The 12,735-nt window shown below is 47.7% G+C and overlaps 2 protein-coding genes across 3 annotated transcripts in view; one reads left to right on the top strand and one right to left on the bottom strand.

The window, feature by feature from the left end:
• The first annotated feature begins 1,105 nt into the window (after positions 1-1,105).
• Positions 1,106-5,288, top strand: Urod (uroporphyrinogen decarboxylase). Of its 2 annotated transcripts, XM_004670504.3 has the most exons (10): positions 1,106-1,190; positions 2,127-2,239; positions 2,372-2,451; positions 2,536-2,598; positions 2,849-3,046; positions 3,152-3,313; positions 3,661-3,798; positions 3,939-4,039; positions 4,129-4,195; positions 5,057-5,288. In XM_004670504.3, exons 1-10 carry the CDS (start codon positions 1,171-1,173, stop codon positions 5,216-5,218), a joined length of 1,104 nt encoding a protein of 367 aa, XP_004670561.1. In that variant the 5' UTR covers positions 1,106-1,170; the 3' UTR covers positions 5,219-5,288. The 2 variants fall into 2 exon arrangements, with proteins under 2 accessions (XP_004670561.1, XP_045005697.1); XM_045149762.1 differs by lacking the exon at positions 2,536-2,598 and having other exon boundaries at positions 1,144-1,190.
• Positions 5,289-6,469: 1,181 nt separating this feature from the next.
• Zswim5 (zinc finger SWIM-type containing 5) overlaps positions 6,470-12,735 on the bottom strand; it is a 188,695-nt gene continuing 182,429 nt past the window's right edge. Inside the window, exons 12-14 of the mRNA XM_045149577.1 lie at positions 10,584-10,747; positions 9,954-10,035; positions 6,470-9,244 (exon numbers count right to left, since the gene is read on the bottom strand). Of these exons, the coding sequence (XP_045005512.1) occupies positions 8,382-9,244; positions 9,954-10,035; positions 10,584-10,747 (1,109 nt within the window). The 3' untranslated portion in view covers positions 6,470-8,381. The remainder of the gene's footprint in view (positions 9,245-9,953; positions 10,036-10,583; positions 10,748-12,735) is intronic.

The following is a 12,735-nucleotide window of genomic DNA, read 5'->3' as shown; positions in this document are numbered from 1 at the left end:
GAGACCCGGAGCCCAGCGGCCGCCGGCAGCTGCGGCCCGGACCTGACAGAGCGTCCCACCACGCCCGGCCCCGCCTCCGGCCAACCTTTGCCGTAGGTTTTGGACTAAGTGCACACTGCACTTCTGCCGTGTGGGCGCAAACGCTTGCACTGAACGTCGTTACCTCCCCTTGTGCCCCGCCCCATCCAACCAGACGCCACGTGAGTGGTTTCTCCCTGACCACTCTCCCTGTCACCCTCCCCGATGCTTCTCCGCCCCCTCCTCCGAGACAGGGTCTCACTAAATAAACCTAGGCTGGTCTCGAACTTGTTATACCCCTGAGCCATTTTCCCAGTTGACAGGATTACAGGCAAATTCCACCGCATCTGGTTCGCTATTTTTGTCTCCACTGTTGCTACTTTTGTCCAAGCTATCATGCTATCTATCTTGTGGATCGTTGCAACATCCATTTTTTCCCCTGCGCCCCGGCCTCCTAATTTGCCTCCCGGCTCCCAGTGAATATTACAACCAGGAGAAATCTTCTGAAATGAATTGGACTACCTATCCTAGAGGCAGCGTGGCTAGAATATTTGGGAGAATGACCTGTCTCCTTGTGAATGACAGGAGGCGTGAGTCATTCTAGATAGATCCCGTTACTCGCAATCCCAGGACGCTAATGATTACTATCCGCTTCAATGTCATTACCGAATTTGGTTTCCCCATCAGACCGGCAGTCTGCAGTTCCTTAATGGCAGGGTTTGTCTTGCTTAGCAGTCTAACCTCTGCACCTACCACTATTCCAGCTGTTAGTAGGTAATGTAGATGTACAAAGTTCCAGATACAAACTAGTGGCCTCCTTAGCTGTTTGGTGGATAACACTGTTAGAATCATGGAGAGTGAAAGGGAGAGTTGGGCTGAGCCCGTCAGATGAGACCAAATCCCTCGCGCCATCTTAAGATGTATGGAGAAGTGATTTCTTTGAGGCGTCGCAACAGGGTAGTTTACGGTGAAAATTTGTCTGGGTCCTGCAGGCAGCATCAAGGACAGCCCCAAGGGCTGTCACCCGTGAGGTCACGTGATCTTCAACATGGCTACACCCTGGGTTCTCTCCAGGAAGGGGCGGGGCCTGGGGTGGGGGGCAGGCTGGGATTCAGATTAAAGTGATGACAGTGCTCTCCGTTACAGTTTACCATGGAGGCCAACGGGTTGCGGTGAGTTCTCTGCTGCGTGCGCAGTGTTGCTAGCTTGCTTTCTTGTTCTCAGGAATCGGTGCTTACACTCCTATTTTCCTGGTGGTCTCCCAAGACAAACCCAGGGCGCTGGGATCCCGAATCTTCCAATCATGGATTCCCAAACGCCCAGGACCGAGTCCCCCAGGCTTTTTTTTGTTTGTTTGTTTCTCGAGGTAAGGTTTCCTTCTAACCCAGGCTGACCTGGTGTTTACTGTGTAGTTTCAGTAGCCTTGAATTCACGGTGATCCTCCTACCTCTGCCTCCCAAGTGCTGGAATTAAAGGCGCGCGCCACCGCGCCCTGCTGTCCCCAGGCATTCTTTTAGGGGATGGACCCGAACGTCTAACTAGCATCTGGTTATCATCAAATCTGATTTTTTTTTTTTTTTTTTTTTTTTTACTAATTCTCATCTTGGGGCTCTCCCCAGCCTCGGAACCAGCCCACTGGCGGCCCCATTCCTGAGGTTCCTTATTCCAGTGATTCCCTCCCACAAACTATCCTTATCCTTACTAGGTAGTCTTCCGTTCCACCTTGCCCCGTACCTCTCCAGTTTCTTTTCTTTCTTCTTTTTGTTTTTTCGAGGTAGGGTCTCACTCTAGCCCAGGCTGACCTGGAATTTATTCTGTATTCTCAAGGTGGCTGCTCCCAAGTGCTAGGATTAAAGGCTTGCGCCACTGTGCTGGCCCCTCCAGTTTCTTTAGTTTGGGAAAGTTGGGTTATGTGTAGTGAAGAGGCCCCTCGGGAGCCCTTCTGGTCTTGTGCGCCATCTGATAGAGGAGGTGGAGTGGGTGGGAAGCCAGTTTGCAAGCTGGCCTGGAGGAGGCAGATAGCGGTGCCTGACTGAACCAATGCCTTTCCCAAACCCCAGCTTAGCATACTGACACTTACCTACCCTAACCCTTCACCTGATCGCCAGAGCGCAGAGTTTTCCGGAGCTGAAGAATGACACGTTCCTGCGAGCAGCCTGGGGAGAGGAAACAGACTACACTCCCGTTTGGTGTATGCGGCAGGCAGGCCGCTACTTACCAGGTCAGGGTCAGGTTCAGGGTTCGAGGTCTAGATAAAACTTGAAACTCTTAGAAGGTAAAATGTTTCCTAGGGGCAGGTGAGGATTGTGAAGGGCCTCAAGGTTGAGTCCTGTGTTGCCTCTCCTGTCTGCAGAATTTAGGGAAACCAGGGCTTCCCAGGACTTTTTCAGCACCTGTCGCTCCCCCGAAGCCTGCTGTGAGCTGACTCTGCAGGTGAGGAGTCCACAGAAGGGGGGGGGGGGAGACCTATGTCCTCAGTGGGCCTCCTAGCAACCCATTTCCTCCTACTCCCTACAGCCCCTGCGGCGCTTCCCTCTGGATGCTGCCATTATCTTCTCGGACATCCTTGTTGTACCCCAGGTACACACTCAATCCTGATACTGGAATATGATGAAAGAAAAAAAAAAAAAAGAACTCTTGGGGAATCCTATAGTCCTGACAAGGTTCGGGATAACTACTTATCTTTAACTGGAAAAAAGGAAAAATTAAAGAGATGGAATTTGGCTGAAATTTATTCTTCTTTTCATTTCTTTTCTCCTGGCATGGGCTGAACAGAACATGTCCTTCTGCAGTTTCAGGTTATAGACTCAATTGTTTTATACCCCTTCAGGCACTGGGCATGGAGGTGACCATGATACCTGGCAAAGGACCCAGCTTTCCAGAACCATTAAGAGAAGAGCGGGACCTAGAGCATCTTCGGGATCCAGCAGCAGTGGCCTCAGAGTTGGGCTATGTGTTCCAGGCCATCACACTAACCCGACAAAAGCTAGCTGGGCGTGTGCCACTGATTGGCTTTGCTGGTGCCCCGGTAAGGTGGGACTGCAGGGATTGAGGCATGAGGAGAGCTCTCTGGCAAGTCTGGTACAGACAGGGGAAAGCCTCTGTGCTGTGACATCTTCGTATCTTTCCGCAGTGGACTCTGATGACATACATGATTGAGGGTGGCAGCTCAAGCACCATGGCTCAGGCCAAACGCTGGCTCTACCAGAGACCTCAGGCCAGTCACAAGCTGCTTCGCATCCTCACTGATGCTCTGGTCCCATATTTAGTAGGACAAGTGGCTGCTGGTGCCCAGGTGAGTCCATAGGGACAAATAGGCTAAAGTTTTGTTTATAAGGCAATGGTTTCCTAAACTGGTGAGGGCAGGGGTATTAGCTTGTCCTCCACTGATCTGGCTGGAGTAGCTAAGCTCATCCTGATACTGGTAAGGGCAGGATGGGTGGAGCTTAATGTTCTGAGTGTTTGAAGACCAAGCTAGTGCTGGGATTGGAGAAGGCAAAGCTTTTTGACTGGAACCAGGTTTACAGGTTCAGGAAGTATCAAGGTTTAGAGTCACTTGGGGAGAATTAAAGTACAATATGTACATGGAGCCTGAAGTATTCCCCTGTGTTATGTATTTCTCTCCACCAACAATGACTACAGGCGTTGCAGCTCTTTGAATCCCACGCAGGGCATCTTGGCTCAGAGCTGTTCAGCAAGTTTGCACTGCCCTACATCCGAGATGTGGCCAAGCGAGTGAAGGCTGGGCTTCAGGAAGCAGGCTTGGCACCAGTGCCCATGGTGAGTATTGGGATAGGTTGAATGAATGTGGTCTGTAGAACTTTCAGGGTTAATTCCTACATGAGCTGAAGTGACCACTGGAGGGCAGCAGAAGTGCAGCCAAGAATGGCCAAGCAAGGCATTTTGCTCTTTTCCTGCAGATTATATTTGCTAAGGATGGACATTTTGCCTTGGAAGAGCTGGCCCAGGCTGGCTATGAGGTGGTTGGGATTGACTGGACAGTGACCCCAAAGAAAGCTCGGTGAGTGAGGGAGGAGTGGACCCCAGAGGTTGAGGTAGAGGGAGTGCAATCACCAAATATGCAGAACTTGACACTGGCTGTGCTTTCAGGGAACGTGTGGGGAAGATGGTGACCTTGCAGGGCAACCTGGACCCCTGTGCTTTGTATGCATCTGAGGTAATAATTGGGCCCATATGTGTTAGGCTCCACAGGCAAGCGCTTAACCACTAAGCTATTTCTCCAGCCCAGGAATTTTTTTTTAAATTTTGATTTTTTTGGCAGTTTATTAACTGTTGGGTTTTTATTTGTTCATTTGTCTGTTTGTTTATAGATAGGGTCTCATGTAGCTCTCATGAGGCTGGTCTCAACTCAGTATGTAGCTCAGGCTGGTCCTGAACTCCTGATCCTTCTGCCTCCACTTCCAATGTAGTATATTATGGACATATGCCACCATACTCCATTCTCATTTTTCTTTTCTTTTCTTTTCCTTTCCTTTGAGGTAGGGTCTCATTCTAGCCCAGGCTGACCTGGAATTCACTATGGAGTCTCAGGGTGGCCTCGAACTCATGGAGATCCTCCTACCTCTGCCTCTTGAGTGCTGGGATTAAAGGCATGCACCACCATGCCCAGCTCTTTTTCTTTTTTTCAATTTACTTATTAGAGACGAGGGGGGGGGTGGTAGGGAGGGAGGGAGGGAGGAAGGGGAGAGAGAGAGAATAGGCATGCCAGGGCCTTTAGCCATTGCAGATGAACTCTAGACACTTGGGCTACCATGTGCATCTGGCTTATGTGGGACCTGGAGAATTGAATCTGGATCCTTAGGCTTTGCAGACATGTACCATAACCACTAAGCCATCTCTCCAGTGCTCATCTGTATTTTCTTAGTGCCTGGTGCATATGAGGCATTAGTAAGTTCTGTTGAATCAGTGAATGAATAGCACTGTGTGGAAGCACACCTCCATGTGTATCACTATCACACACAGGGAGACTAAAGGGTTTCTGACCTTCCCTATGGACAGTGTCCTCTTGGTCCCCCAGGAGGAGATAGGGCGGCTGGTGCAACAGATGCTGGATGACTTTGGGCCACAGCGCTATATTGCCAACCTTGGCCATGGACTTTACCCTGACATGGACCCAGAACATGTAGGTGCCTTTGTGGATGCTGTGCATAAACATTCACGTCTACTGCGGCAGAATTAAGTGTCCACCTTTTCTCTCAAGTACCACTAAAACAAGTTATTTCCAGGAGAATAAAAGTTACAGAGTTGGAGTCTGTTGCATTGTTCTGTTTGTGAAATATATCTTTTCTTATCCTCAGTTTCCTTCTTCCCTCCCTCCTTCCAGAGAGAGGGAATGGGTGTGCCAAGGGCCTCTAGCCACTACAAATGAAATCCAGACACTGGTGCCACCTTGTGCATCTTTATGTGGGTACTGGGGAATCAAACCTGGGTTCTTTGGCTTTGTAGGCAAGTGCCTTAACTACTAAGCCATATTTTCAGCTCCTCAGTTCCTTCTTAAGACTTTGCTCCTTCTCTGGGGCCTCCTCTGCATCCTCTCCTACAAGTCCCTGGGCTCAGGGATCATTGAACAGGCACAGATGTCACGTTCACATTGCCATCATGCTCTCAGCTCTTCAAGCCCCTAAGTGCCATGGGGTTGGGTAGAGCTTCCCTAGCAGTTGGGGCTGTGGCCTTTACAAAGAAGTGGGGTGCAGGGTGTGGAGGTACACACCTTTAATCCTAGCACTTGGGAGACAGGTAGGAGGATCGCTGTGACTACATTGTGAATTCCAGGTCAGCCTGGGCTACAGTGAAATCCTACTGAAAAAAAAAAAGAAAAGAAAAGAAGAAAAACAAAGAAAGGAAGAAATGGGGTCCTTACAAAATAAAAATAAGGCTTTGTGTCTGAGGAGAGGAGGAAGAAGAGGATATATCAGAGAGGGCACAGAAGCACCCTCACACTTCAGCATGGAGAAGAGGAAGATGGAATCTAGGCGCTAAGGGTAGGAAGGATGCAAAGACCCTGAGCTAATTGTTTAGGATTGGAACCTTAGGCTAGTCTATCCCCAAGGCAAGAGGGCTCTGAAGCCAGAGGGCCATCTGGCACTTAGGTTCTCTCTGCATTGTTTTCTGAACACACCTGCTGATTTTCCCAGTATTTTGGGATCCTGCTCATCATGGTACCAAGATAAGGTTCTACAGTGCCTTTGAGCACTGGAGGGGTCTTTTGTGGTGATAAATTCATCCATCACTCTACACCTCCCTTTAGGCTCAACAAGCTCCTTGTCCCAACTAGAACAACGCAAGAGGAAGAGAAGGGCCTCATTTACTGAGAGAACACAATTTCTGCATTTAGAAAAATGATCTTTTCTGTGATCTGTGATTTATTTATAGAAAAGCACTGAGTTCACACACTTGCTAAAAAAGGGCAATTGTGATACAGAAACGGGAGTGGCTTCTCTCTCTCTCTCTCTTTTTTTTTTTTACCAACCCATTGGGCTGAGACATTGTAGGGGCCCTTGGCTGGACAGCAACACTTTAGTAGCCACAAACAGCAAATACAACTTACTGGTCAGTTTGGGATTAAAAAAAAAAAAAAAGACAGTGTTCCATACAGAAAGCAGACAGAAAGGTCCTTAGTTTATTCTAGCTATACCACCCCTTCCCTATCCAATCCCACCCGACTCAGGAACTAAGACATGAAACAGTAAACACCCAAGACACTGGTATCCAATTGACTTTTGAATGCCCTTGCTTCTTCCTATTGGAATTCCAGGCTACGCATAGGGGTAACAAAGGTAGCAGGAACATGATACACTGTGCAAGTCAGCAAAGGCTAAGACAAGGGTTGTTCACTAGGGATAGAAATCAGGAAGGGTAAGGCCAGAGGAATACCAGCCTCAGCCTCTAAATCAGCAACCACTGGGATTACCACGAAGTAGGCAGAGGAAGTCTGAGGTAGAAAGTCGGGGGAGGAAGGAGCAAGTATGGGTAAGAAAAATGGGGGCTAAAGCAGCTAATCTTATGGCAGAGGGACAGTGGTGCTTAACAGTTTGCTTGTGAGAGAAAGGAGGCAGAGAAGGGGAACATGTTTAGTTAGTGAGACTTAAAAAAAGGAATGGAGGAAGAGAGAACTGGCAGAAAGAAGGCATACATTCATGTGGATCCTCAAACGTGAATACACTGACATACATACATATAGAAACAACTTAGTTACACATAGAAAGACACAGATCCATGGTTAGCAGGCATTCTCTTAGATCACACACAGGCCGTCACATGTAGCTAGGTACACATGCACTAAATATGTAGACATGAATATACTACACAGATAGGCATCATTACGCATACACAAATGAAACAGTGAACACAGAAACCTACACATATGGTATGTAATGGACACAAGTGTGTATCACTTGTGTGATACGCAGGCATGCATACATACATCTATGCACACAGACCAATGTTCCTAGCTATACAGATATACACACATACACATGGACTTGAACCCAGATTCTCTCTAACATAAAGGTGATAAGAGCAGATGTATGTATATTATGAGCTCAGTGGCTTCCTAGACCTTCATCTTCTCCCTGCATGTTACTCTGGTGTTCATCAGGCTTGTGGAGAGGCTGTGAGGCAAGGACAGGAGCTTCAGAGTCCTCAGCTTTGTGAGGCAAAATTTCTAAGCCCAGACTTGACCTCTGCCCCTCACCGACCACTTGACTACTGATGCCCTGTCTGTAGGCTGGAGTCTGTGCACAGACAGGACTCAGGACTTCTTTTAACTGTCCCTTGTTTCTTCCCTGCTGCCCCCTACTCATCCACTACCAATAGCACACACTCTGCAAGGGAAACCTGAGAAATGATTGTGAGTCTCCTTAGAAAACAAGCCTATCCTCCCACGCTCAGCTACTTCAAGTGCCCAAGAAATCAGAATCAGAATTACAAATAGTTACAATTTTACAATAATAGGCAACACATATACTATAATATTTACAGTACCATAAATGCTTCTGTTTCTCTGGTTAAGCTATCCCTGAGACGGAACAGTGTTCTGTGTTTGCCAAGGGTGAGGGGCCAGTGGCCAGGACACGCAGGATATAGGGGCGTGAGGTGGCATGTTGTGGGGACTTCTGATCGATCTGCAGGGCCTAGCTTCTCCAGGAACAGTGGGTTATAGTGAGAAGCTTGCCAAGGCAGGTATGTTGGTAGAGTTTGCTCTTCCATCCTTAGGTCTGTGGTCTTCGGCCTAAGCCACAGGTGCTTAGAGTCCTCTCAGGGTGGATGAATGCTTCAGTCCTCGGCCTGAATTCATAGTACCTGGTAGCCCAGGTTGCCCTGGCAGCAAGCTATCTGCTTTCTCAGCCAAAGCGCTCCCGAACCAGCAGCATCAGCTTCTTCTTGCCTTTGTAAATCTGTTTGAGGTTGTCAATGAATTGGGCAAACTGCAAGTGACCATCCTGGGGCAGCAGGAAGGTCTCCCGAGCTTTGCTCAGAAACTCAATGAACTCACCATAGTGGCGGGGACTGATATGTGTTAGGCGTGAGTGTGTAGTGTTGATATAGGCATTGATGGTGGCGTCCAGTAGCTGACGCAATGGAGCTTTGTCAGTGGACATGAGTTTTCCAGAGCTGCGGCGGCCTGGAATGCCAGCCAGGCCAGGTGCCGTCACAGTGCAACGCCGCAGGATGTCTGAGAGCACTGTGGCACAGTGCACACTTTTCACTACCAGGGGGATGAGTGCTGCCAGTTCATTCTTGCCCAGAGAGTGGCTAAGGGCACAAGCCCAGAGCACATCATTGATGGCTGGGTGAGTATCCTGATTGTAGGCCAGGTTAAGATGGCTCATGGCCAGTGAGGCCAGCTTGAAGGCACGGAGCGGGTAGCCACGGAGCTCCATGTAGCGGGCAATTGTGAACAGCTGTGAATGGGTCATACCACCAGCAGCGGCATCAATGGCAATCTGATAGGCTGCTTCAAAGGCAATGTGGTCTTTCTCACAGAGTGTGAGGGCTGACAAGGCACAGCTCTGTGGATCCTTCATAGCACACTGCAGGGCTAGCGTGCGAGCACAGCTGGCCAGTTCCTCCCGCTGTGGGTAGTCAAGACTGAGGCGCAGGATAGTGGTGTGGGATACGGCTGTGGCAGCTACAATACTAGTAGCCTCGGTGGGGGTGAAGAGTGTGTACCAGCTCTGCAAGATGCTCACCAGGGCCCGCACACCTGTCAGGGAGAGCCTGAGCTCAGCAGTGGCCATCCAGGTCCTGATCCAGGTCTGCCCAGATTACCATTTGGGGTCTGAACTTGGCCTGCAGAGTCGAGTTCTCCCTCCTCCTCAGCAGCCTTGAGAAGATCTGAGGCAAACCAGGGCAAGGGGAGCATCCCAGATAGCCAGACCCTGTTTGGGGTCTCTTCCCAGCCCTTCCTTCCCCAGGTCAGGGTTGAAGGTCTCTGCAGTACTCTCAGCCCCTCACAAGGATAGAGCAGCAGAACCAAGGCAGGGGTCACAGGTCTCTTGGGGACTCTAGTGCAAATAGGGCCTCTGGGGAGAGCATTGTGCTGAGACTTTGGGCTCTAGAAGGGGTCTCAAACCTCCAAGTTGCCTGGGGTTTCTCAGAAGCACAGAGAGAAACTGGGATCAAACCACTGGGCATACTAACCACAAAGGGAGGACATGAATGTGGGTGGCTGACAATTCATTTTTTCAGACACATCTCTGAGCAGAGAGTCAGAGTGCACTGACATCAGAATTTGGTCCAAACAGTGAGGGCAGAGCTTGGGTTGGCTAAAGAGGCCATCTTCTCCTACCAGCAGCCTCATCCTTTCCCAGGCTATCGGAAATACGAGTATGACAGCTCTAAAGATCCATCATCCTCTATCAAGAATGGGGCCTAGAAACTTGCCTGGGGTTAGAGGGAGGTGGGAGACTCACCCACTTCTGTAGCACAGGTCACCAACCATCGCACCATCTCCCTGCGTCTCCAGTTTAGGGTTGATAAGGTCATCCGCATCACCTGGGCATAAAAGAGGCCCACAGTTGTGATGTTCTCCTGCCTTCTTTTGCTATTCATTGATGCAGCATTTTTTTTTTTTTTGAGACAGGGTTTGCTTTAAACTATGATCTTGAACTTCTGATCCTCTTGCTTCTACCTTCTAAGTGATGGGATTACAAACATGTGCCACCACATCTGGTTTATGTGGTGCTAGGAATCAAACCCTGGGCTTCATACATGCTGGGCAAACCCTCTACCAACAGCTATATCCCTCTAAGTAGATACTAGGTTTCTCTAATGCTCATGATAATAAAACTCTCATCATACATTGGCTGACTGTGTGGAATGGGGAGGTAGAAGATAGGGATGCTACACAGCCTAAAGCTACTTTGCTTCTGATCTCAACTTAAAAATAGAGCCCCACTTATAGAGTCTTTACTTTTGTCTAGTCTGGGATTTGTATTCTGGGGTAGAAAGAATCACTGGCCCATTCTCAGACATTCAGGAATCTTTTGCCAATTGTCACAGAGCAGATATCTAAAGTTGGGACATCCCACTTCTTCCCATACCTGTAACCCCAGCTCCAGAGCAACATTGAGCAGAGTGCTGTCTGTACTACTGTCTGTGGGAGTAGCAATCTTGAAAGCATCTTGGGCCAGTTTGAAGATGAGGGAGGAAGAATGGATGTGCTTCTGTATTGCTTCTAGAATAGTTCGCAGCCTCAGAGTGTCTCCTATAGGCATTGAAAGAGGCAGAGACAGGTCTGTTTTAGTTTCCCTGGACAGTAAACTGACTGCAACAGGCACTAGTTGAACTGTGCTGTCGATTTATCGAATGCTTCTGAACATTCCTGTCCTGCTTGACAGTCAAGCTTTCTCTCCTGAACCACTTGTGGTTCTCATGCTCCAGGCAACCACAAGAATTCACTTCTTTCCATCTTTTGATCTGTCTCTGCCAGAGACCCACTATCTTCTCAGGTTCTTGAATACCAGAAACAATTAAAAATTATTATTGTTTTCTTTTTCTTTTTTTGGTTGTTTTCTAGGTAGGGTCTCACCCTAGCCTAGCTAACCTCGAACTCTGTAGCTGCACACTGGCCTCAAACTCACAGCGATCCTCCCGAGTGCTGGATTAAAGGTGTGTACCACAACACCTGGCTTCACTTATTGTTTTGAGACTGGGTTTCACCATAGTTCAGTCTATCCTGGAACTTACTCTATAGCCCAGGGTAGTCCCAAACTCATGATGATTTTTATCTCAGCTAAGTGCTGAGATTACAGGCATGAGCCACTATGCCTGACTTTCATCTTTGTTTTTGAAAAGATATTTCATTGTTATGGGATTCTTTATTTTTTGTTCATTTTTATTTATTTATTTGAGAGCAACAGACAGAGAGAGAAAGAGGCAGATAGAGAGAGAATGGGTGCATCAGGGCCTCCAGCCACTGCAAACAAACTGCAGATGTGTGAGCCCTCTTGTGCATCTGGCTAATTTGGGCCCTGGGGAATTGAGCCTCAAACTGGGGTCCTTAGGCTTCACAGGCAAGCGCTTAACCACTAAGCCATCTCTCCAGTCTGGATTCTTTATTTTTTGAAGAGAGAGAGAGAAAGAGAGAGAGAGAACTGTTGTACCAGTGCTTTAACCACTGTACTTGAATGCCAGATGCTTGTGCCATCTAGTGGGCATGTGTGTCCTTGCACTTGCCTCACCTTGTGCATCTGGCTTATATGGATCTGGAGTGTCAAATATGGGCCCTTAGGCTTTGCAGGCAAGCGCCTGAACCACTAAGCCATCTCTCCAGCCCTGGGATTTTTTTTTTTTAAATAATCAAGCTTGATTCATTCCAAAAGCACACCGACATGATTCAATATACACAGTCAATAAATGTCATTATACAAATGGACTCAAGGACAGACATCATTTGATAATCGCACTGTATGCAGAAAAGGTTTTGACCAACTCCTACATCACTTCATAAAAAAAAGTCCTGAAGGGGCTAGGCTTGGAAGAAACATATCTCAACATAAGAGTTATATATGAAAAAGCCTATAGCCAATCTAATATTAATTGGAGAAAGCTAAACCATTTTCACTTAAATCATGAGAAGAAAATGGTGTCATGCATTCTTTTCTTACCTAATATAGTACTAAGACCCTTAGCACTGTACGAGAAGAAAAGCAACTAAAAGGGAAGAAGTCAAAGTATCCTTACACGAAAGTTGTATAATTCCATATCAGAATAAGAGACATAAGAGACAGTAACAGTCCACAAGAAAACTCTTAGAACTGATAAATATTTTCGCCAAAGTTGCAAGAGACAAAATTAACACACACAAATTAGTAATCTTCATATAGACCAATAACAAAATACATGGAAGAAAAAAATCAAGGAAAAAGTCCCACTCACAATTGTTAATAATCATAATCATAATGAACTGAAATAAACTAACCAAGTGATTATATTCTCAATGCTGTGACTAAACACATCAGGAGAATCAACTTAATGAGGAGAGGGCTTGTTTCAACCTGTCTTTCAAGGTTAGAGTCCACCATGGTGGGAAAGCCATAGCAGCAGAAGCTTTGAGCAGCTGGTTACATTGATTCCCTAGTGAGGAAGCAGAGAGATGAATGCTGGTGCTTAGCCAGCTTTCTTTTCTACAGCCCAGGACTAAAGCCTACAAAATGGGCCTACTCACAGTTAAAATGAGCCTTCCCACCTCAA

The sequence above is a fragment of the Jaculus jaculus genome, chromosome 5, assembly GCF_020740685.1.
Source record: "Jaculus jaculus isolate mJacJac1 chromosome 5, mJacJac1.mat.Y.cur, whole genome shotgun sequence".
In the NCBI taxonomy this organism is placed as follows: Eukaryota; Metazoa; Chordata; class Mammalia; order Rodentia; family Dipodidae; genus Jaculus; species Jaculus jaculus.
Note: the sequence above shows the minus strand (reverse complement) of the source record. Positions and strands in the feature narration are given on the sequence as shown.

Excerpts from the sequence above, each read along its gene's own strand:
- Urod (XM_004670504.3), top strand. The coding sequence starts at position 1,171 with ATGGAGGCCAACGGGTTGCG. Across the intron at positions 2,452-2,535 it reads GCTGTGAGCTGACTCTGCAG|CCCCTGCGGCGCTTCCCTCT; the intron begins GTGAGGAGTCCA and ends TACTCCCTACAG. Across the intron at positions 3,047-3,151 it reads TTGGCTTTGCTGGTGCCCCG|TGGACTCTGATGACATACAT; the intron begins GTAAGGTGGGAC and ends ATCTTTCCGCAG.